Genomic DNA, 22,361 nt, shown 5'->3' with positions numbered 1-22,361 from the left:
GGCGGTATACTTGCTGCCACAGTTCTTTTTTTATACAGTTCTCTCCCGAATATTTAGACAAAGATACATTTTTCCTTTATTTGCCCTGTTCTTCATTGTTTTAATTCGCAGGTAATTAAACTGCTCATTCCAGATTTTATTCAAGGTTATTTGTATACATTTTGGTTTGTCCATGTAGAAATTGCAGCACTTTTTATACATAGCCCCTTCAATTCAGGGCTCTGCCCCCATCTGCTCACTATTGTTTTTTATAATTTATTTTTTGTTTTTTCCCATAAATAAACATAGAAAAACTCTCCAAAATTTTATATATAAATAAATAACTTTTTCTCTACATAAAACAAACAAAACCAAACAATCCCTCCTCCCTCCCCAACCTTCACAGTATAAATCCACACGCTGTAATTTATGTTAGCCATCAGAAATTCTATACGGGTAAGTCGTTTGCATTTATACTGTAGCAGCATTATTATTCTTTTTATTATTGTACTTATAATTATAATTGGGCCCCTAGATGCTTCAAATATGGCTGCCATTTCTTAATAAATAAATAATGTTTGTTCTTTAAGTTGCATGAAATTTTTTCCATAGGTATACAACTATTCATCTTAGCAGTCCATCGTGCTATATGTAGAGGGGAGTTGAATTTCCAAGTAATTGCAATTCATTTCTTAGCCACTGCTAAAGCTATTTTAACAAATGAAATTTGGAATTTAGTTAGTTTATTACTTATTTCAGTGAAGTTGCCCAAAAGATAAAGCACCGAGTTGACCATGAAGGCCACCCCTCTTACCCTTGTTAATATTTCATCTTCACACACAAACACATAGCATGTAAAAAACATTCCTATTTCTATCCCACACCTAAAACAAATTTCAGATATTGGTTTATACAATGTCTGTGGTGTGAAATATAATTGGTGTTGAAAATTATATTGCACTAATCCATATCTTGCATTTGTAATTGATGTCATGCTGTCCAAACACCAATCAGACCAACATTTTCCATTATTGCAACACCTAGATCCGACTCCCATCTCTCTCTCGATCTCTGTAATCCTGGATTTGCACTTTCATTCTGGAGAGCATAGTTATAAATTTTAGTTATAAATTTAGTTATAAATCTTAGTTATAAATTTAGGTGTATACCCTAGCCAAATCATTCACTGTATTTCACTAATTTCAGGTGGGGCCAAACTTTCCCCCATCTTTCTCTCAGGAATTATCTTAGCTGGAGAAAACAAAAGAAAGTCTCATTAGGCACTCCATTTTGGTTTCTTAATTGTTCAAAAGTCATAAGAGATCCCTCCATATAACAATCATGTATATATCTTATTCCTTTATCATACCATGAATTCAATATTTTGTTGCCCAGATTCATGAAAAGCAACATATTTTTACATTATGGTGTTCTTAGTGATATCTCTGCTTTTTTTCAAATATACTCGTTTATTTCTTACCATATTCTAATTATATGCATTAACATTGGGTTATCTGGCTTTTTTGTTTTAAACTTAACAATCCACTTATAAATAAAGTCCTTCACTGTTTCTTCTTCTATTGAATTCAATCCCATTCAAAAAAGAATAATTAAAAATGTTGCTTTTGCTGATAAATAATATTTCTTAAAGTCCGGAAGTCTAAGTTCTCCCAATTTATAGTCCCATGTTAGTTTTTCCAATGAAATTTTTGGCATTTTGTTATTCCATAGGAATTGTCTTATAATCTCTGCTAGTGGTTCAATAGGTAGGATAAAAAGTGCCGGAGACAGAGGACATCCCTATCTACTCAAAATAAAAACCGCTGACATCTGATTGTTAGTCATAATTTTGGCTTGTGGTTTATGGTAAAGAGTTCTTATTCAGTTTATAAATTTTCTGCCTATACCAAATTTTTCTAATGTTTTAAATAAGAAAAACCATTCTAATTGATTATATGTTTTTTCTGCATCTAGAGAGATAGTTATACTTGGATTCTACTTTGATTTTGCCATATGTATGACCGGTATATTAAATAGTCTACTTAAACTATTTGAAGAATGACTTCCTTTGACAAATCCCACCTAATCTGTATGTATTAATTTTGGTAGATATTGTCCCAGTCTATTACCTAATGTCTTTGCCAATATTTTATAATCAGCACTGAGGAGTGATATAGATCTATATGATGAATTTTTCAATGGGTCTCTACCTTTCTTCAGTAGCACTATAATTGAAGCAGTTAAGAAAGATTCTGGGAGATATTAGCAAATAGATTAGCAAAGTATTTACCACAATTAGTACATTCTGACCAGGCTGATTTTATTAAAGATAGGTATGCTTTGGATAATATTCTTAGAGTGGTTTCATTGATCAATGCTTCATGTCAGCAACCCAACCTATCATTAGATGCTGAAAAAGCTTTTGATAGGGTCAAATGGAATTTTTTTATTTAAAGTTTTGGAGAAATATAAATTTGGACCTTTATTTATTGGTTGGGTGAAGGTATTATATAATAATCCTGTAGCAAGGGAGGCGACAAATGGTCTAACTTCTTCCGTTTTTTAATTATCACGTTCAACTCATCAAGGTTATCCTTTGTCACCAGCCCTATTTGCATTGGTCATTGAACCGTTAGCTCAGGCTATCAGGCAGAATGAGAATATTACAGGTATAAGATTAATTTATTTGCTGATGATGTTTTGATATATTTAACTAATCCAGATCAATCTTTAATTTATTTGCAAAATTGTTTAGATTTATATGGTAAATTATCTGGATATAAAGTGAATTGGAATAAAAGTGAAATACTTCCAATTTCTGAAGGAAATTACGATCAATCTAGTCAAATTAGTAAATTTTGATGGACTGATAAAATTAAGTACTTAGGGAAATTTCCAAACATTGTATAATTTAAATTATGTACCATTAATGAGAAAGATTAAAGCAGATTTGATTAAATGGAAAGATTTACCTTTAACTTTAATAGGTCAAGTAAATTGTATAAAGATGAATATTTTCCCACGAATTCAATATTTGTTTCAATTGATTCCTTGTTCTCTTCCGAAATCCTTTTTTCAAGATTTAAATAAAGTAGTTCGAGAATTTTTATGGAAAAGAAAATTAGCAAGAGTACCGATGCATAAATTGACCTAACAGTAAACTTTGGGAGGTTTGCAATTACCTAATTTTTAAAATTATTATGAAGCAGCTCAATTAAGATTTATTAATCATATGTTAGATATTTCGAACTCTCCTAGTTGGGCTAGGGTGGAATTAGCTACGATATTGGAACCATGTCCCCATCAGTTTGTATTTAAATGGAAAACTGTCTTATTACAGAAATATAATATACCAATTTTGAACATTTATTAGAAATTTGGACCAAAAGGAATTTATTAATAGGATCAAAAGGAAGTTTATCAGTTCAAACCCCAATATAATAGAGTTTTAGAAGATTGGTGGATTAAAGGAATAAAAAGATTGCAGGATTGTTTTGAAGAAGGTAAATTTTTATCATTTAATCAGCTTAAAGAGACATTTGGGATTTTAGTGAATTCTCTGTTTGTTTATTGTCAAATTAGGGTATTAGTGAAAGATAATTTTGGAAGAGAAATGAAAATTTCTAAGATAACTAAATTTGAATTTATGGTTTCATATTTTTCAGATAAAGGTTTTATATCAGAAATGTATGCATTATTACAAGATACTATTATAACCATATAACCATTTACGGAGCGGAAACAGGCCATGTTGGCCTTTCGAGTCCGCACCGGTTCACTGATTTTGTGTGCCTTCTTCAGGCAATGGTCCCTATGGGTTTGGCCCTCGAATTCCAACTTCAGTGGCTGAATTCTTCCGTTATTCCATGTTAAAAAAATTTAGATACATCTAGGATTAAATGGGAACATGATTAAAGTTGTGAGATTAGTCAGGTGTATTGGAAAATATGTGTTATGATGTATTGACTAAATTAATTAATGTAAGATATAGTATGGTTAATTATAATTTTTTGCCTGATTGAATACCTTTCCAAAATTGTTGTAACCGATCACACAACCAAACAGCATGATCAGAAACCTGATCACAACGAAAACAAAGATTTGACTTACTAAAACCAAATTTTTTAAATTTTTCGGGTATTAAATATAATTGATGCATAAAACTATAATTAATCATCACCAATCTAGCATTAATCAATTTTCGAACACTATTACAGCAGATTTCAGACCAATCTTCTTCAGTTATTGTTAAACTTAAATCTTTTTCCCATTTCATTTTATCTTTATCCCAATCTATTTTACTTTCACTTTCCAACAAAATACGATACAAACCTGATATATAACCCTTTTTTGGAAATGAGAGCACATATTTCTCAAAATCAGTTTCAGACAGTAAATTCATTTGACGACCGCATACCTGTTTTACAAAAGATCTTAACCGATAATACACAAATATAGAATAACCACTTATATCAAATCTCTTTTGCAATTCTACAAAAGAACAAAAATTACCTTCTAAAAAACAGTCAGATAAATTATGTATTCTTTTCTCCTCCCATTGTTTCAAAATAGTATTAGATACCGTGAAAGGAACAAGCTGATTATTATATAATGGTAATCTTCCCGACCACTTATTTTTCAATCCCATTTTATGTAATTCACTTGTCCATAAATTCATTAAATGTTTCAATATTGGTACATCATAAGTTCGTAACAAATTTTTATTCCATCGAAATAAAAATTCATTCGAAAATTTTTCAGAAATAACTGCCAATTCTATCTGTGCCCAACTAGGCATATCTTGTGTGGCCATTAATGCGCTAAGAAATCTAAATTGAGCTGCTTCATAATAAAATTGAAAGTTAGGTAGCCGTAACCCTCCAAATTGAAAATCCCACATCAATATTTTCAATGCTACCCTAGGAAATTTTCCTTTCCACAAAAAATCCCTAATTACTTTATATAAATCCTTAAAAAATCTTTTTTGTAAACAACAAGGAATTGATTGAAATATAATATACCAATTTTGAACTTTTTTTTAAGTTTTTTTTATTATTAGTTGTTTTTTTTTATTTAAGTTCTTTTTGTTTTTGTTTTTTCATATATATTCTTATATAATAAAAAATTTTTGGATTAATAATTAATACTTAATTAATATTTTTTTTGTTTTTTTTATATATATCGATCTTTTTTTAAGATATATATTTTAAATTTTTTAAAATTATACTAATAGTATTAATTCTTCACTCTTTATCGTGGGGGTGGGGAGGGGGGGTTTAGGGGTTAAAAATAGGTTTTTTTAAGTTGTTGGGGGACAACTATGTAACTATGTTACTTTGTACTTGTATTACTTTATTTTGTATTTTTTCTATACGTGAATTACTTCCTTTCTTCATATGTTAAAATTAATAAATAAAGTTTCGAGAGAAAAAAATTATTTTTTGCCTGAAAAATTGAAAAAATATGTATTTAGTAATTCAGATCTGTGTTTTAGGTGTGGATTATGTGTTGGAACATTTCTATATTCTGTTTGGTTTTGTGATAAAGTTCATCCTTTCTGGTTTAAAATTAGGAATTTTCTTCAAAATTTCTTTAAAATTCAATTTCTTTTACAAACATTTTTTGTTAGGTTATTTTACTATGGAGTAAAATAACTTGGGGTTGGATAAGTTTCAGACAGCATTTAATCGACTAACATTGACAGTTGCTCGTAAATGTATTGCTATGTCCTGGAAAGATGAAGCGGAGTTAAATGTAGTTCAATGGCATAATGAGTTGAAGTCGTGTATTTATATGGAGAAAATAACATATAACTTACATAATAATTATGATTTTTTTTGTTAAGATGTGGACACCATATATGAAGAATATTAATTTAGTAATATTGTATATTACTGAATGTTTTTGTTTATTTTTAATGCTTTCCTTTAGGGATCTGTGGTGGGAGGGGGAGGGGTGGGTCTGTTTTACTGTTTTATTATTAGATTACTTATTCTGTAAAAGTCTGTTAATCTTATTGAAAAAATATTAAAGTTTTTTTTTAAAAAGCAAGATTCTGGGAGGGTCTGGTCTCCACTGTCCGGTCCAATACATCTATCAAAGGAGATATCAATAAATCTTTAAATTGCCTGTAGACCTCAGGAGGAAATCCATACTCCCCCAGAGATTTGTTAGCTTGTAAAGTACCTTAGGCTTTCTCTTGGGCAAGAGGAATCTAAATCAATTTGTTCTCTATCTTGTATTTGTGGAAGTTCAACATTTATTAAAAATTCCTTCATCTCATTTTCATCTCCTAATAATTCTGATTTGTATACTTTCATGTAATATAGTCAAAAATATTATTTATTTTTAATTATAATATTTATTTTTAATTATAATATCAGCCTCTATTTTTACTGCATTTATCATCCTAGATGACTCCTCTGCCTTTACCTGCCAAGATAGAACATAGTCTGCCCTTTCTCCTAATTCATAATATTTTTGTTTAGTTTTTAATATAGTTTTTTCCATTCTTAACATTTCTAATGTGTTATATCTCAATTTTTAAATTCTCTAATAGGCTTTATTTATCTTGTAACCCCATTCTTTGATATTCTTTTTCCAGTTTTGTTATACCCTTCTCCAAACCATCCAACTCTGTAGCGTATTTCCTCTTAAGATTTTTTTTGTATAGGAAATAATTTGTCCTCTTAAGAAAGCTTTAAGTGTATCCCATATTAAAAAGTTATTATTAGTAAAAGGAAAGATTAGTTACACAAAATAGTTATATCTGTCTCTTAATAAACTCACAAAGGTCTTTCCTTCTCAACAGTGTGGCATTGAGCCACCCTTTCTTGATTATCCATTATTTTGCCAAATATTCCATTTTTTACCACTCTGCTTTTTAACTGGGCAGATATTAAAAACAAATCAAGCCTTGTATCTGAAACACGTACCCTTGAGTAGAACAAATAGTCTCTTTCTACGGAGTTAAGTTGCCTCCATTTATCAATCAAATTTAAATCCTTCATAAATGATAGTGTTGTTTTTTGCAGCTTTTGCCCTTGTTACTGTTCTGGCTGATTTATCCAGTATTGGATCTGGACAGAAATTGAAGTCTCCTCCGACCAGTATATTTTGTCTTCCCTCTGCTGTTTTTTTTTCAAATTTTATTTTATTGGCACATGTAAACATTACATATATAGTCAAAATTATATATCAAAATCAATACAAGCTATTTTATCATTTTTATTCCCCACCCTCTCCCATACAGAAAAACCCCAAAGAAAAAGAAGATAAAACAAGAAAGAAAGAATAAATTAATATTAAAACAATACTGGATATTACCTTATAACTAAATTATGACCAATTATTTTAACAGTTACAACTATCAGTATATCTATTAAATATAAAGTGTACAATAAAAGAAAACACTACTGTGTAACATAAAGCACTTGGTCAAAATCTAAGTATAACACAAATAACATCTAGCAGAAATAATAAAATGAAACATTAAGGAGAGGCTGGGAAGTGATAAAATTCACACCATATTCTACCTATTAACATAATGTAGTTACTTAAAAAGTTATAATGCCGATCTTTTGCATATATGGAAACCAAATTCTCAAAAAATTACCATATTTGTTCTTTAAATTATATGTAATCTTTTGTAAAGGTATACAACTTCGCATTTCACCATGCCATCTATCTAATACCAAATCTGTATCCAATTTCCATGAAATATTTTCTGGCAACTATCAGTGCGATTTAAAAAAAATCCCTTTTGAAATCATCCAATTTTAAATCTGGATTAATCCATGATATATACCCCAAAAAGAAACAACATAGGATTTCTCGGGAGTTTAACACCTATTACCTGTGGAAGAAAATCTATTAAATTGGTCCAAAAAGAATTCAATTTGGGACATGTCCATGTAGAGTGTAAAAAAAAAAGTACCTATATCCTGTTTACATCAAAAACACTTAATCTGAAATATCTAACTTGTCTATTAAGCTATTGTGGCATAAAGTATAACTGATGTATAAAATTATACTGTACCATTCTATATCTAACATTTATTGTATTTTTCATACTATCACAACATATTTGTGTCCAATTTCTATCAGTTATATCTAGATCCAAATCCTTTTACCACCTTTATTTTGATTTATACAAATCTTTCTTCTTTACTCCCCTTCCCTCTGCTGTTTTTACAAAGATATCTTTTATAAAGGCTTCATCATCATAGTTTGGTGCATAGATGTTCATAAAAGTCCATAATTCTGCATAAATTTTACAATGTGCCATTATAAATCTTCCGGTTTGGTCACTCCATCTCTTCTATTATTATTTGTATATTTTTTATCAATTAGAGTTGCTACTCCTCTTGCTTTTGAGCCAAATGATGATGATATTACTTGTCCCACCCATCCTCTTTTCAATTTGGCATGTTCTAGTTTGGTAAGATGCATTTCTCGTACAAAGACTATATCTGCCTTTAATTTTTTTTGGGAATGCTAAGACCCTCCTCCTCTTCACCATCCCGTTTATCGCATTAACATTAAAACTAATAAATTTTAACATTCTCTCCTTATTGATTTTTTAAACAAATGTTGTTTAACAATAAAAACCTTTTTGATTATTTAAATAATAGTGATCTTTCTCCTTTAAAAAAACATACAATGTCTCTGCCCTGATGCTTAAGTAAACAGGAAACCCCAAAAGCCCGTGAAAAAAGCCCGCAGAATCTCTTAAGGAAGAAGAACCCTCACTTTAGCGCCATCTTGTATAGACACTTCTCTCCGGGTGCCATTCTTCCCCTTAAAACAGAATCTCCACCTTGCTACTACTTTTTCCAAGTTTTTTTTTATTCTTTCTGAGATTTCCATGAATATTTCAATAAAATTTACTTTTTAACAATAAATATAAGTCATTTTAAAAAAAACAACTTTTACTTAGTCCCATTGTAAACATTCTTCACCGTCTTCCTCTTTGGCAACATTAGCCTTTTCATAAATCTCACAGGAAATTTTCCACCTTGTTCTTAGTCTTGAAAAATCGTAAATTGCCTTCTGCTATTTTGACCCTCAGAGTCATGGGGTATATCATCAAACATTTAAAATTTTTGTAACGCTTTTGTCTTTTTACATCATCATACTCCTTCCTTTGCTTAATCAAAGTAGAACTAAAATCTTGAAAAAAAAAATAGCACTTTTTCATGGTCAATCTCGGGCGGACTATTATTTTGATTACAGTATTCATATGCTGCTCCCAGAATTGTCTCCCATTCCCGGTAACTCAAAAGTCTTACCAGGACTGGTCATGGTCGTTGATTGACGGCTCTCTTGGGTCCAAGGGAACATTGAGCCCTTTTACTATGCAGTTTTTCTCTGAATTGTCTTTGCTCAGCATTCTGGGGATCCATGTTTTGAAGAAATTCACCAGATCTCTTCCCTTGATTCCTTTTTTCAGTTCAATAATTCGGACTTTATTTTGTCTGCTAAAATTCTCCATGTGGTCGATCTTGTCCAGCAGACCTTGTCTGTCCAACTCCCATTGCTTCTCATCTTTCTCCAAAGCTTTTAGCTTGTGTCTTTTACCAATTCTGCTTCTCCTTGGGTCATTCTTTCCATTAATTCTTCAATTATTTCTTTAATTTCAGGACATCCTTTCAGTCATGACACTCATTACATTTTTTTTTAATTTTTTATTTTTCACACCATAAATCACATTAGCCATGCTACACACTTTTTCTTTTTCACACATATACAGTGACTTTTTCTCCCCCCCTCCCTCCTCCCAAGCCACCCCCCCACCCCCCCCCTCCCATCCATTTTAGGTATACAATCTAGGTTACATTAAACCAGTCAGATAATGTTGTCATTCAATAAAAATACACCAGAAATTCTACTGAGTCCATTCTTTTCTTTCCTTCTCCTTCCATCAACTTAGGTAATGATTGTCCCCGGTAGGTTTTCGCTATTGTATTTAATGTAAGGCTCCCATATTTGTTCGAATATTTCAATATTATTTCTTAAACTATATGTAATTTTTTCTAATGGAATACATTTATTCATTTCTATATACCATTGTTGTATTTTCAGATTATCTTCCAATTTCCAGGTTGACATAATACATTTTTTTGCTACGGCTAGGGCTATCTTAACAAATCTTTTTTGTGCATCCTCCAAATCAATTCCAAATTCTTTGTTTTTTATGTTACTTAGAAGAAAGATGTCTGGATTCTTTGGTATATTGTTTTCTGTTATTTTATTTAATATCTGATTGAGATCTTCCTAAAATTTTTCTACTTTCTCACATGTCCAGATTGCATGAATTGTTGTTCCCATTTCTTTTTTAAATCGAAAACATCTATCAGATACTGTTGGGTCCCATTTATTTAACTTTTGAGGTGTAATGTATAGTCTGTGTAGCCAGTTATATTGTATCATACGTAGCCTCGTATTTATTGTATTTCTCATCGTTCCAGAACATAATTTCTCCCATGTTTCCTTTTTTATCTTTATATTTAAATCTTGTTCCCATTTTTGTTTAGTTTTACCATTTGTTTCCTCATTCTCTTTTTCTTGCAGTTTAATATACATATTTGTTATAAATCTTTTGATTATCATTGTATCTGTAATCACATATTCAAGGTTACTTCCCTCTGGCAAACTCAAATTGCTTCCTAATTTATCTTTCAAGTAGGATCTCAGTTGGTAATATGCCAGCGCTGTATCTCCAGTTATATTGTACTTATCTCTCATTTGTTCAAAGGATAAGAATCTACTTCCTGAAAAACAATTCTCTATTCTTTTAATCCCTTTTTTTTCCCATTCTCTAAAGGAAAGGTTATCTATTGTAAAAGGGAGTAACTTATTTTGCGTCAATATTAGTTTTGGTAATTGATAATTTGTTTTATTTCTTTCTACATGAATCTTCTTCCAAATATTGAGGAGATGATGTAATACTGGAGAAGTTCTATGTTGTACCAATTTTTCATCCCATTTATATAATATGTGTTCAGGTGTCTTTTCCCCTATTTTATCTAATTCTAATCTCGTCCAGTCTGGTTTTTCCCTTGTTTGATAAAAATCTGATAGGTATCTTAATTGTGCGGCTCTATAATAATTTTTAAAGTTTGGGAATTGTAAGCCTCCTTGTTTATACCCTTCTGTTAATTTATCCAGTGCTATCCTCGGTTTCCCCCCTCTCCATAAAAATTTCCTTATTATTTTCTTTAACTCTTTGAAGAATTTTTCTGTCAGTTGTATTGGCAATGCCTGAAATAAGTATAATATCCTTGGAAAAGTGTTCATTTTAATACAGTTTATCCTTCCTATTAGTGTTAGTGGTAGATCTTTCCAATGCTCTAAATCGTCCTGTAATTTTTTCATTAGTGGATAATAATTGAGTTTGTATAATTGGCCGAGATTTTTGTTTATTTGTACACCTAGGTATCTTATTGCCTGCATTTGCCATCTAAATGGAGATTCCTTCTTAAATTTTGAGAAATCCGCATTATTCATTGGCATTGCTTCGCTTTTATTTACATTTATCTTGTAACCCGACACTTCTCCATATTCCTTCAATTTCTTATATAATTCTTTTATTGATAGTTCTGGTTCTGTTAAGTACACTATAACATCGTCCGCAAATAGACTGATTTTATATTCCTTGTCTTTTATTTTTATTCCTTTTATATTATTATCTATTCTTATCAATTCTGCTAGTGGTTCTATAGCTAACGCAAACAATAAAGGTGATAGTGGGCATCCCTGCCGCGTTGACCTGCTTAAGTTAAATTGTTTTGATACATGTCCATTTACTGTCACTTTCGCTAACGGTCCCTTATATAATGCTTTAATCCAATTAATATACTTCTCCGGTAAACTGAATTTTTGCAATACTTTGAACAAATAATTCCATTCTACTCTGTCAAAGGCCTTCTCTGCGTCTAAAGCAACTGCTACTGCAGGTGCTTTATTTCCTTCTACTGCATGAATTAAGTTAATAAATTTACAAATATTGTCTGTTGTGCGTCTTTTTTTGATAAATCCAGTTTGGTCTAAATTTACCATTTTCGGTACCAGCTCTGCTAATCTGTTTGCTAATAGTTTAGCTATTATCTTATAATCTGTGTTTAGTAAAGATATTGGTCTATATGACGCTGGTGAGAGTGGATCTTTCCCTTGTTTTAGTATTACTGTAATTATTGCTGTTTTACATGAATCTGGTAAGCTTTGTGTTTCATCAATCTGGTTGATTACATCCAGGAGGGGCGGGATTAATAAATCTTTAAATGTTTTTTAGAATTCTTTTGGGAGTCCATCCTCTCCTGGTGTCTTATTATTTGGTAATTTTTTTATTATCTCTTGTATTTCTACTGTTCCAAATGGTTCTGTTAATTTATTTTGTTCCTCTATTTGTAGTTTTGGTAGTTCAATTTTAGTCAAAAATTCATCTATTTTCCCTTCTTTCCCTTCGTTTTCAGTTCGGTATAATTGTTCATAGAATTCTCTAAAGTTTTCCTTAATTTCTTTTGGATTATATGTAATTTGTTTGTCTTTTTTCCTTGATGCCAATACCATTTTCTTAGCTTGTTCTGTCTTAAGCTGCCATGCTAGGATTTTGTGTGTTTTTTCACCCAGTTCATAATATTTCTGTTTTGTCTTCATTATATTCTTCTCTACCTTATATGTTTGTAATGTTTCATATTTTATTTTTTTATCCGCCAATTCTCTTCTTTTAGTTGTATCTTCCTTCATTGCTAAATTTTTTTCTATATTTACTATTTCCCTTTCCAACTGCTCTGTTTCCTGATTATAGTCCTTCTTCATCTTGGTTACATAACTTATTATTTGCCCTCTAATGAATGCTTTCATTGCATCCCATAGTATAAACTTATCTTCCACTGATTCCGTATTTATTTCAAAATACATTTTTAATTGTTTTTCAATAAATTCTCTAAAATCCTGACTTTTAAGTAGCATGGGGTTTAATCTCCAACTATACATTCTTGGTTCACGGACAAGTTTCTCTTGTGTCTTGGTGTGAGCTTGCAGACACAAGAGAAACTTGTCCGTGAACTACTCTTTGCAGACGATGCCGCTTTAGTTGCCCATTCAGAGCCAGCTCTTCAGCGCTTGACGTCCTGCTTTGCGGAAACTGCCAAAATGTTTGGCCTGGAAGTCAGCCTGAAGAAAACTGAGGTCCTCCATCAGCCAGCTCCCCACCATGACTACCAGCCCCCCCACATCTCCATCGGGCACACAAAACTCAAAACGGTCAACCAGTTTACCTATCTCGGCTGCACCATTTCATCAGATGCAAGGATCGACAATGAGATAGACAACAGACTCGCCAAGGCAAATAGCGCCTTTGGAAGACTACACAAAAGAGTCTGGAAAAACAACCAACTGAAAAACCTCACAAAGATAAGCGTATACAGAGCCGTTGTCATACCCACACTCCTGTTCGGCTCCGAATCATGGGTCCTCTACCGGCACCACCTACGGCTCCTAGAACGCTTCCACCAGCGTTGTCTCCGCTCCATCCTCAACATCCATTGGAGCGCTCACACCCCTAACGTCGAGGTACTCGAGATGGCAGAGGTCGACAGCATCGAGTCCACGCTGCTGAAGATCCAGCTGCGCTGGATGGGTCACGTCTCCAGAATGGAGGACCATCGCCTTCCCAAGATCGTATTATATGGCGAGCTCTCCACTGGCCACCGTGACAGAGGTGCACCAAAGAAAAGGTACAAGGACTGCCTAAAGAAATCTCTTGGTGCCTGCCACATTGACCACCGCCAGTGGGCTGATAACGCCTCAAACCGTGCATCTTGGCGCCTCACAGTTTGGCGGGCAGCAGCCTCCTTTGAAGAAGACCGCAGAGCCCACCTCACTGACAAAAGGCAAAGGAGGAAAAACCCAACACCCAACCCCAACCAACCAATTTTCCCTTGCAACCGCTGCAATCGTGTCTGCCTGTCCCGCATCGGACTGGTCAGCCACAAACGAGCCTGCAGCTGACGTGGACTTTTTTTACCCCCTCCATAAATCTTCGTCCGCGAAGCCAAGCCAAAGAAGATACATTCTTGGAGGGATGTCCTCTAGCTTTACTGTCAATATTAAGGGTGAATGGTCCGATAGTATTCTAGCTTTATATTCTGTTTTTCTTACTCTATCTTGCATACTAGCTGATAACAAAAATAGGTCTATTCTTGAGTATGTCTTATGTCTAGCCGAGTAATATGAATATTCCTTTTCTTTTGGGTTTTGTTTCCTCCATATATCCAAAAGTTGCATTTCTTGCATTGATTTAATTATAAATTTGGTTACTTTGTTCTTTCTGTTAATTTTTTTCCCAGTTTTATCCATATTTGAATCCAAATTCAGGTTGAAATCCCCTCCTATTAGTATGTTCCCTTGCGTATTAGCTACCTTCAAAAAGATATCTTGCATAAACTTTTGATCTTCTTCGTTAGGTGAATATACATTAAGTAGATTCCAAAACTCCGAATATATCTGACATTTTATCATTACATATCTCCCTGCTGGATCTCTTATTTCCTCTTCTATTTTAAATGGCACATTTTTACTAATTAATATAGCCACTCCTCTTGCTTTTGAATTATACGATGCTGCTGTTACATGTCCTACCCAATCTCTCTTTAATTTCTTGTGCTCCAATTCAGTTAAGTGTGTTTCTTGGACAAATGCTATATCAACTTTTTTTTTTCAGTAAATTTAGCAGTTTCTTCCTTTTAATTTGGTTATGTATTCCATTAATATTTAAAGTCATATAGTTCAACGTAGCCATTTTATACTTTGTTTATCTTCCCTTTCCTTTTTTCCATCATTACCTTTCCTCCTTTTCCATTTCTGTTTTCTTATTTTAAACCCTTTATAAGACAACATTCCTAAAACATCAAACATTTTCCTTATTCTCCTATTTATAACTTCTTTAGCCCCAATCTCCCCTTCCCCTCCTGAGTTGTCCTTTATCCCTTGTCGGACAACCACATCTCCCCTCTCCATTTGGGTTTGCGAATTCACTCACAAGCGTCAACTGATTATGCAGTGACCGCTATTCCCCCCCAGAAAAGATTTCACTTTTCATATGTAACTAAGGTCACTCTTTTAATTCTCTCCTTATTCTCTCTATTCCATTACCTTCCCTTATTAATTCTTGTCTATACTATCTATATTTTCCTCTAAGTACCGATACATTCACGTATGCACATTATACCTATACACTCTTATACCTCTTTACCCACATACATATCAATCGTGATAATTTTTACTCTCATTACACGTCTTCATCTCTCCGTCTATTTTGTAGTTGTTCTGCAAATTTTCGTGCTTCTTCTGGATCCGAGAATAGTCTGTTTTGTTTTCCTGGAATAAATATTTTCAATACTGCTGGATGCTTTAGTATAAATTTATACCCTTTCTTCCATAAAATCGCCTTTGCTGTATTGAACTCCTTTCTCTTCTTTAGGAGTTCAAAACTTATATCTGGATAAATGAAGATTTTTTGCCCTTTATACTCCAGTGGCTTGTTGCCCTCTCTTACTTTTTCCATTGTCTTCTCCAGTGTCTTTTCTCTTGTAGTATATCTTAGGAATTTTACTAAAATAGATCTTGGTTTTCGTTGTGGTTGTGGTTTAAAGGCCAATGCTCTATGTGCCCTTTCTATTTCCATTTCTTGCTGTAGTTCTGGACATCCTAGGATCCTAGGGATCCAATCTTTTATAAACTCCCTCATATTCTTGCCTTCTTCATCTTCCTTAAGGCCCACTATCTTTATGTTATTTCTTCTGTTATAATTTTCCATTATATCTATTTTCTGAGCTAACAGTTCTTGTGTCTCTATAGCTTTTTTATTAGATTCCTCTAATTTCTTTTTTAAGTCCTCTACCTCCATTTCTGCTGCTACTGCCCACTCTTCCATCTTGTCCATTTTCTTTCCCATTTCTGTTAAGGTCATATCTATTTTGTTCATTTTCTCTTCTGTGTTGTTTATTCTTCTTCTTGAATCATTAAATTCCTGTGTCTGCCATTCTTTAAATGACTCCATGTATCCTCTAACAAGAGAAAGTATATCCTTTATCTTGCCTTTCCCTTCTTCTTCTATTTCACTGTACTCTTCCTCTTCTTCTTCCTCTGGGTTGGCCATCTGTTGTTTCTTTGTTGCCCTTTTCTTCTCTTCTTTCTTGTTTCCATTGTCTTCTGTGTTCTCTTCTTGCTGCAGGTGTTCTGCAGCTGTCGTTGCCGGCTCTGGAGATCGACTCCCCAGCTGGTCCCCCCTCCCGTCGGTGTGTTTTTTTTCATGCGCGGTTGCGCACTTTTACTCGGCTCAGCGAGCCATTTTTGTAGTCCAATTTCTACCGACCTGAGGAAGCGGGTTTCTCTCTCCACAGCGGGCCTCTTCAAACAGGTAAGGCCTTCTCCTTCTTCCTCCGTTGTCTTCTCTTCCTCTCTTCTTACCGTTGATTTTGATTTTTCTTTTTTTGTCGCCATCTTCTTTCCACCTTTATACTCACTTTTCTTTATCTTTTATTTCTGTGCCTTTGTCTTTTCCTTTGTTTTTCCCGACTTTTCTGGAGAGGGCTGGAGTTCACCGTCCGGCCACTACTGCATCACGTGACTCCTCGTCACTCATTACATTTTCAATGCCAACTAATCAGTTGCTCAAGTTTTCCATTTTCTCCAGGATAATATTTAGTTCTTGTCCTGACTTCCCAGCTCTGCCAGAGTCCACTGATCCTGAGGCCACTCCTGCACTGCTTCCTTTCAGGCTTTCACTCGATGGTCCTGGCTGAGTAGAAACTTCTTCATTTTTTTTTGTTCTCACTGCCTTGGTTTCTTAGTAGTTGCTTTGTCCATTTTTTAATGAAAAATTATTAATTTTAAAATTTTAACCATCTTTTTGATACTCTTCATGTAGAGCTCAATCAAAACATGTCTTTCTAAGTCCTTTGCATGGCCATGCCTCCTCAGCACCATAATGTTGAGAACACTTGGCTTCACAGGTGTTTTTGAGTACTCAGGTATGTTTAATTGCTTCATTGGTGCAGGTATAAGAGAGCTAGACTTGCTTCTAAGCTTTTGATCACCTTTGGAGTCTGTAGTTGCCATTTTTCAACATGAGGACCAGATTGTGCCAATGAAAGTCAAAGAAGCCATTATGAGGCTTTAAAAAAATAAAACAGTGAGAAATATTGCCCAAACCTTGGGATTACTGAAATCAAACATTTGAAAGATTATTAAGAAGAAATAGCATACTGGTGAGCTCAGTTCTTGCAAAGGGACTGGTATTCCAAGGAAGACTACCACTGGTGATGACAGAAGAATTCTCATCACAATGAAGAAATATCCCCAAACATATGTCCAACAGATCAGAAAAATTCTTTATGAGACAAATGTCGTTATGTCAATGCCTATTGTCTACAGAAGACTAAGGCTACACTGCAAGATGTAAACCACTAGTTAGCCACAAAAAGGATGGCCAGCTTACAATTTGCCAAGAAGTACATAAAAGAGCCTGCAAAATTATGGAAAAAGATATTGTGGACAGATGAGACCAAGATTAACCTGTATCAGAGTGATGGCAAGAGCAATATAGAGGCATAAAGGAACTGCCCAAGATCCAAAGCATACCACCTTTGTCATGGTTTGCATCTTGTAGTGTTGCCTCTGTATTTCTTTCAATAATTTTTTTTGTAGACAGTAGTCATTGACATATTCACATCTCCATCTGAAGAATGTTTCTAATCTGTCAAACATGCATTTTCATTATGATGAGAATTCTTCTGTTATCAGCAGTGAAGGTCTTTCCTGGAATACCAGTGCCTTCACAAGCACTGACTCACTGGTATGCTATTTCTTCTTAATGATGTTCCAAATCTTGGATTTTGGTAATCTTAAGGTTTGGGCAATATCTCTTACTGTTTTATTCTTTTTATTTTCCAGCCTCATAATGACTTCTTTGACTTTCATTTGCACATCTCTGGTCCTCATGTTGAAAAATAGCAAATACAGACTCCAAAGGTGATCAAAAGCTTAGAAGCAAGCCAAGCTCTTTTATACCTGCACCAATGAAGCAGTTAAGCATAGATGACTTCTCACAAAGAAGCCAAATATCCCAAGCATTATGGTGCCCTGAAATGAGGGAACTATGTATAAGAAGTGCTGTAATTTCTACGTGGTCAAACCAAAATGTATACAAATGACTTTGAATAAATCTGGAATGTACACTTTAATTACATATGAATTTTTTTATTGCAAATTTAAAAACTGTAGGACACAGGGGAAAATAAATGAAAAAAGGTGTCTTTGTCCCAAACATTATGGAGGGCACTGTAAATCCTAAAACCTGAGGGGTTTATTTTGTATTTTCTGAGGTTTCTTGGATTCTGAGGTTTTCTTGGGTAATAATATATTTTAATTTTGCAGAATAATACAATATATTTAATTTAAAATCAGTAAATGGTCAGTAATCAATAAACATGAATGTATTTTATTAATAAAATTAACTGATAAATTTTAAAATAGGTAAAATTCCATTTGAATCTTATTTTTTAAAACGTTATACATATTGTTCATGCTTTGAAAGATTCCTTACTTTGTGACTGAAAGCTAATCATCAGGGAATCATTACCTCTAATTACTCCGCAGAAAATTACTACAAATGGGGCTTAAGAAAATTCCCACTGCATGAGCTTCTTGCCTCCAAGTATTATTAATGGACAGGGTCATTTCTGATTATTTTTTTAAGATTATCATTCTCCACAGTTTTGAGCCACATCCAAAGCCGGCATCGATCTGCTGCCCCTTACACACCAAGAATCATTCTCCATGGACCCCCTGGCAGCGGCAGAAGCCTGCAGGCAGCACTGATTGCTGAAAAATACAGGATTGTTAATGGTGAGTGCTAACTCGGTCAGACATTTTGTCTTTATTGAACTCTTGTCTCTTTCTGTTTCTGTCTGGTTTAACAGCATACATTTAAAACTTTGCAATCTGGTACATAACTGCATAATAAGATCATGGCCCAGGAAAAAGCTATTTGCATTACAAAATGCTTTCTGTGGCATCAAATCTGAACACTGATGTCTCTTTATGTTTCCCTGTTCTATTTTCAACAATGTGTTTTATATAGATGTTTTTATTTCTGATTGTAATCTTTAGCAAAGAGTCAGGCATGCTCAACCAGTAGCTGATAAGCCATGATGGACAAGGGATGGATATTGGGCACGAGGGCAGCAAAGTTGTGGAAGCACTGTGAGGTTCCTTTCCATGTAAAAAAATCATCATGACACAAATATACATATACAGTAAAACTAATATGCTGGTATTTCCAACATAGGACCACTGTGGAAGCAGCACCATCACCTGGATTTTGGGACATCATGTTCATAGTGAATACATATAGACAGGGCTATATAGAATATAAGCTAGTGCAGGGCCTGTAGCATATGTCATAAAGGGGCCCTAAATTTTAAAAATACATATAAATATTAAAACATCTCGTAGTTTAGAAGAGAGAACAAAAGGGGAAAGTAGGACACCTAATGCCAGGAAAAGCTAAATTCAGAGGAGAGAGATGAACTCAAAGTGATTAAATCATTATAAATGCAGCCTCGCATATTTTATGAATGGCTACAAACTTACGCAGATGAAACAGATTTCAAAGGGAGTTGGTTGCCATGCAAAGGGGAAATGCGGAAGCGTGAAGGACAAAGAATTTTCAGCCGAATATCTGGTTGTGGGCAACAGAAACCCCAGCAAAGGGGCTTGTCAGATATTCTGCAAGTGGCTGGAGACCTGCCTGGCTATCGGTCCCTGCAGTATCATCCAGACCCCCTGCTCTTGCTTCAGGGACAAGAACGTAGGCCAGTCCACTAAATAAAAAGGGAAGCAGTTGCCTGAAAGACACTGTCTACTTGGAGCATGGTATCAAGAATCCCAAGGATAGCATCGATGTGGATTCCCCCGGTAAGTGAACATAATGACCATGATCTTGCATCAACTGCAAGGAGTATCTTTAGCTTGATATTTTAGTTGGAAATATCATGACCTGATCATAAAACTAGCTGCTGCATTTTTTTTAAAGTTGTACTGTATTAACAAAGAATCCTTTATCAATGGTCTTGAATTGCAGACCTTAAGCTAATAAAGAGAATATAAATGGGTAGCTCTGATTCAGAATTCTGAGCTGCAATGAGATCTGTCTTGGCAATTGGTTTGGAAGTGAAAAAAATGGAAGTGTAATTCATCAGGGATCCATCGGGGAAATTGACAGAGACGGGATTGCATGCTTAATACCACTACATTTCTCGCTGATTTATGAATCATTGGGCAAAATTGAAAATCAAAGTAATGTACTTTTGAACAATTAAACTAAACAATTTCTTGTTTTCATTTTCACTAAACAATTAAAGCCATTTGATTATAATCTGAGTGAAGATTTCACTCATTGTATATTTTTTGATAACTAGTTATAAGTTAAACTTTTGGAGTGTTAAAATGGACTTATTGATTCTTTTGCATTCACGACTTTCTCTTAAATGTTTATTATCCGTTCTTTGGTTATGGGTGTTATAATCATCTAAAAACAACTGTTGATATACATATGTGAAAAAAACTGTAGTTATATTAATAGAGCAAGTGCAGTACTATAGTAATAGAGCAAGCATTTAGCACGGGGCCATTGAAAATGCAGGGCCCATAGCATATGCTACTTTTGCTACTCTGTTGATCCATAACTGCATATAGAGAAGGTGGTATGAACCTTATGAACATCATTGTACAGAGAGACCTTCTGGTGCAAGTCTGTAGCTCGATGCAAATAGCAACGCAAGTTGATAGGATAGTGAAGTAGTCATTATTTATGCTTGCCTTTCTGAGCCAAGGTATTGAGTACAAGAGTTGGGATGATGGTGTTGTACAAAACATTGGATAGATAAGTGCAGCCAATTCCAGCTCCTGAAAGACCATATTAAGGAACAGGAGTTGGATGAACTGAGGATCGTCTGGGAGGCTGAGCAAGTCATAAACCCCTTTCACACTTGCATGTGATCCCAGGCAATTGGCCTTTAAAGTGTCTAGTGTGAAAGCAAAATCAGCTCAACGCCAGTGTCAGATGACGTCATTTCACTTGGGGAATGACGGCCTCGGCCAGCATTGCAATCAGGCAAGTGTGAAATGAGTAATTGCATTGTGGGATTGAAATGACCCAAGTTTTTGTGTGAGTGCAGGAATGTGCAGGAAGAAAAGATTAAGATGAAGGTATAAAATTTGATGTGGAAAAGTCGCAACGGGAGAGAGAGAGAGAGGAAATAAATAGCTATAGTGGACATTTTTTAAATAGTGTGGGAAAATTGGTAGTGCTATAGCGCACAATTTATAAAGACCCTGAAGAAAAGCAGTGGCAGACCTGGCTTCTCAGAATGCCTTGCAGCAGAGAAACCCCTCCATGACTGCTCCATGTATGCAGCCGTGCATACAGCCCTTTCTCTGCTGCATGGAATTCTGGGAGGACAGGTCAACCATCACTTTTTCCCACAGTATTTATAAATTGTAAACGATAGTGCTACCAACTTCTCCATGCTGTATAAGTTGTATGCAATAATGCTACCAACTTCTCCATGCTGTATAAGTTGTATGCAATAATGCTACCAACTTTCCCACATTATATAAATTGTGCTCTATATTGCTCCAAACTTTCCCATGCTATATAAATTGTGCATTATAGTGCTATAAACTTTCCAATGCTCTATAAATTGAGCTCTATAGCGCTACCAACTTTTCCACCCTGTTTAAAAATTATCCGCTATTGCTATTTATCGCTAGCACTTTCCCACAGTCCCTTATATAGGTTGGCACAGCAACAACAGGAGCTGAAGGGCTCATACTGTGCTGTACATAAAGGTTTATTATGTTATAATTAGACATGATTAATTTTGTTCAAATATAAGATCATAATACATTGATCAAGATTTAGGGCAGCTACACCATCGCTTAATGCATCATGACATCAGCAGTAGAAGGTAGAACAGTCCTTATCCTGGAGATGGCTCCTTGCAAATATAAAAGCATTCAGTATCCCAGATAGGAGTGGTCAAGTGTGAAAAGCCAAACCCCCAATCCTATCCCGGGACAATGAGCAGCCAATTTAGTGGGACAGAAGTATGAAAGGGGCTATGGATAAAACATTTGAGCAGGTGGTTACATCCAGAATGCAAGATTCAATTAATAGATGGGTGAACACTGAGAGAAGTAAGGGAGAAAGAAGTCAGTGGCCATTCCTTTTGCAGCAAGTATACTCCTTTGGATACTGCTGAGGGGGAAGACCTATCTGGCCAAGCCAGCAGCCAGGCCAACAGCTTTGTGGT

General features: G+C 34.3%; 1 protein-coding gene across 3 annotated transcripts in view; it reads left to right on the top strand.

Annotated features, from left to right (window-relative positions):
- The window catches only part of ak8 (adenylate kinase 8), a 210,669-nt gene that overhangs the window by 110,991 nt on the left and 77,317 nt on the right, over nucleotides 1-22,361 (top strand). Inside the window, exon 9 of one of the 3 annotated variants that reach the window (XM_069887209.1) lies at nucleotides 18,760-18,891. The exons of the other annotated variants lie outside the window; for them this stretch is intronic. Within the exon in view, the coding sequence (XP_069743310.1) occupies nucleotides 18,760-18,891 (132 nt within the window). The remainder of the gene's footprint in view (nucleotides 1-18,759; nucleotides 18,892-22,361) is intronic. 3 annotated transcript variants of the gene reach the window in all.

Source organism: Narcine bancroftii, chromosome 1 (genome assembly GCF_036971445.1).
Source record: "Narcine bancroftii isolate sNarBan1 chromosome 1, sNarBan1.hap1, whole genome shotgun sequence".
NCBI classification, from domain to species: Eukaryota; Metazoa; Chordata; class Chondrichthyes; order Torpediniformes; family Narcinidae; genus Narcine; species Narcine bancroftii.
This window is presented reverse-complemented; position numbering and strand designations above follow the sequence as displayed.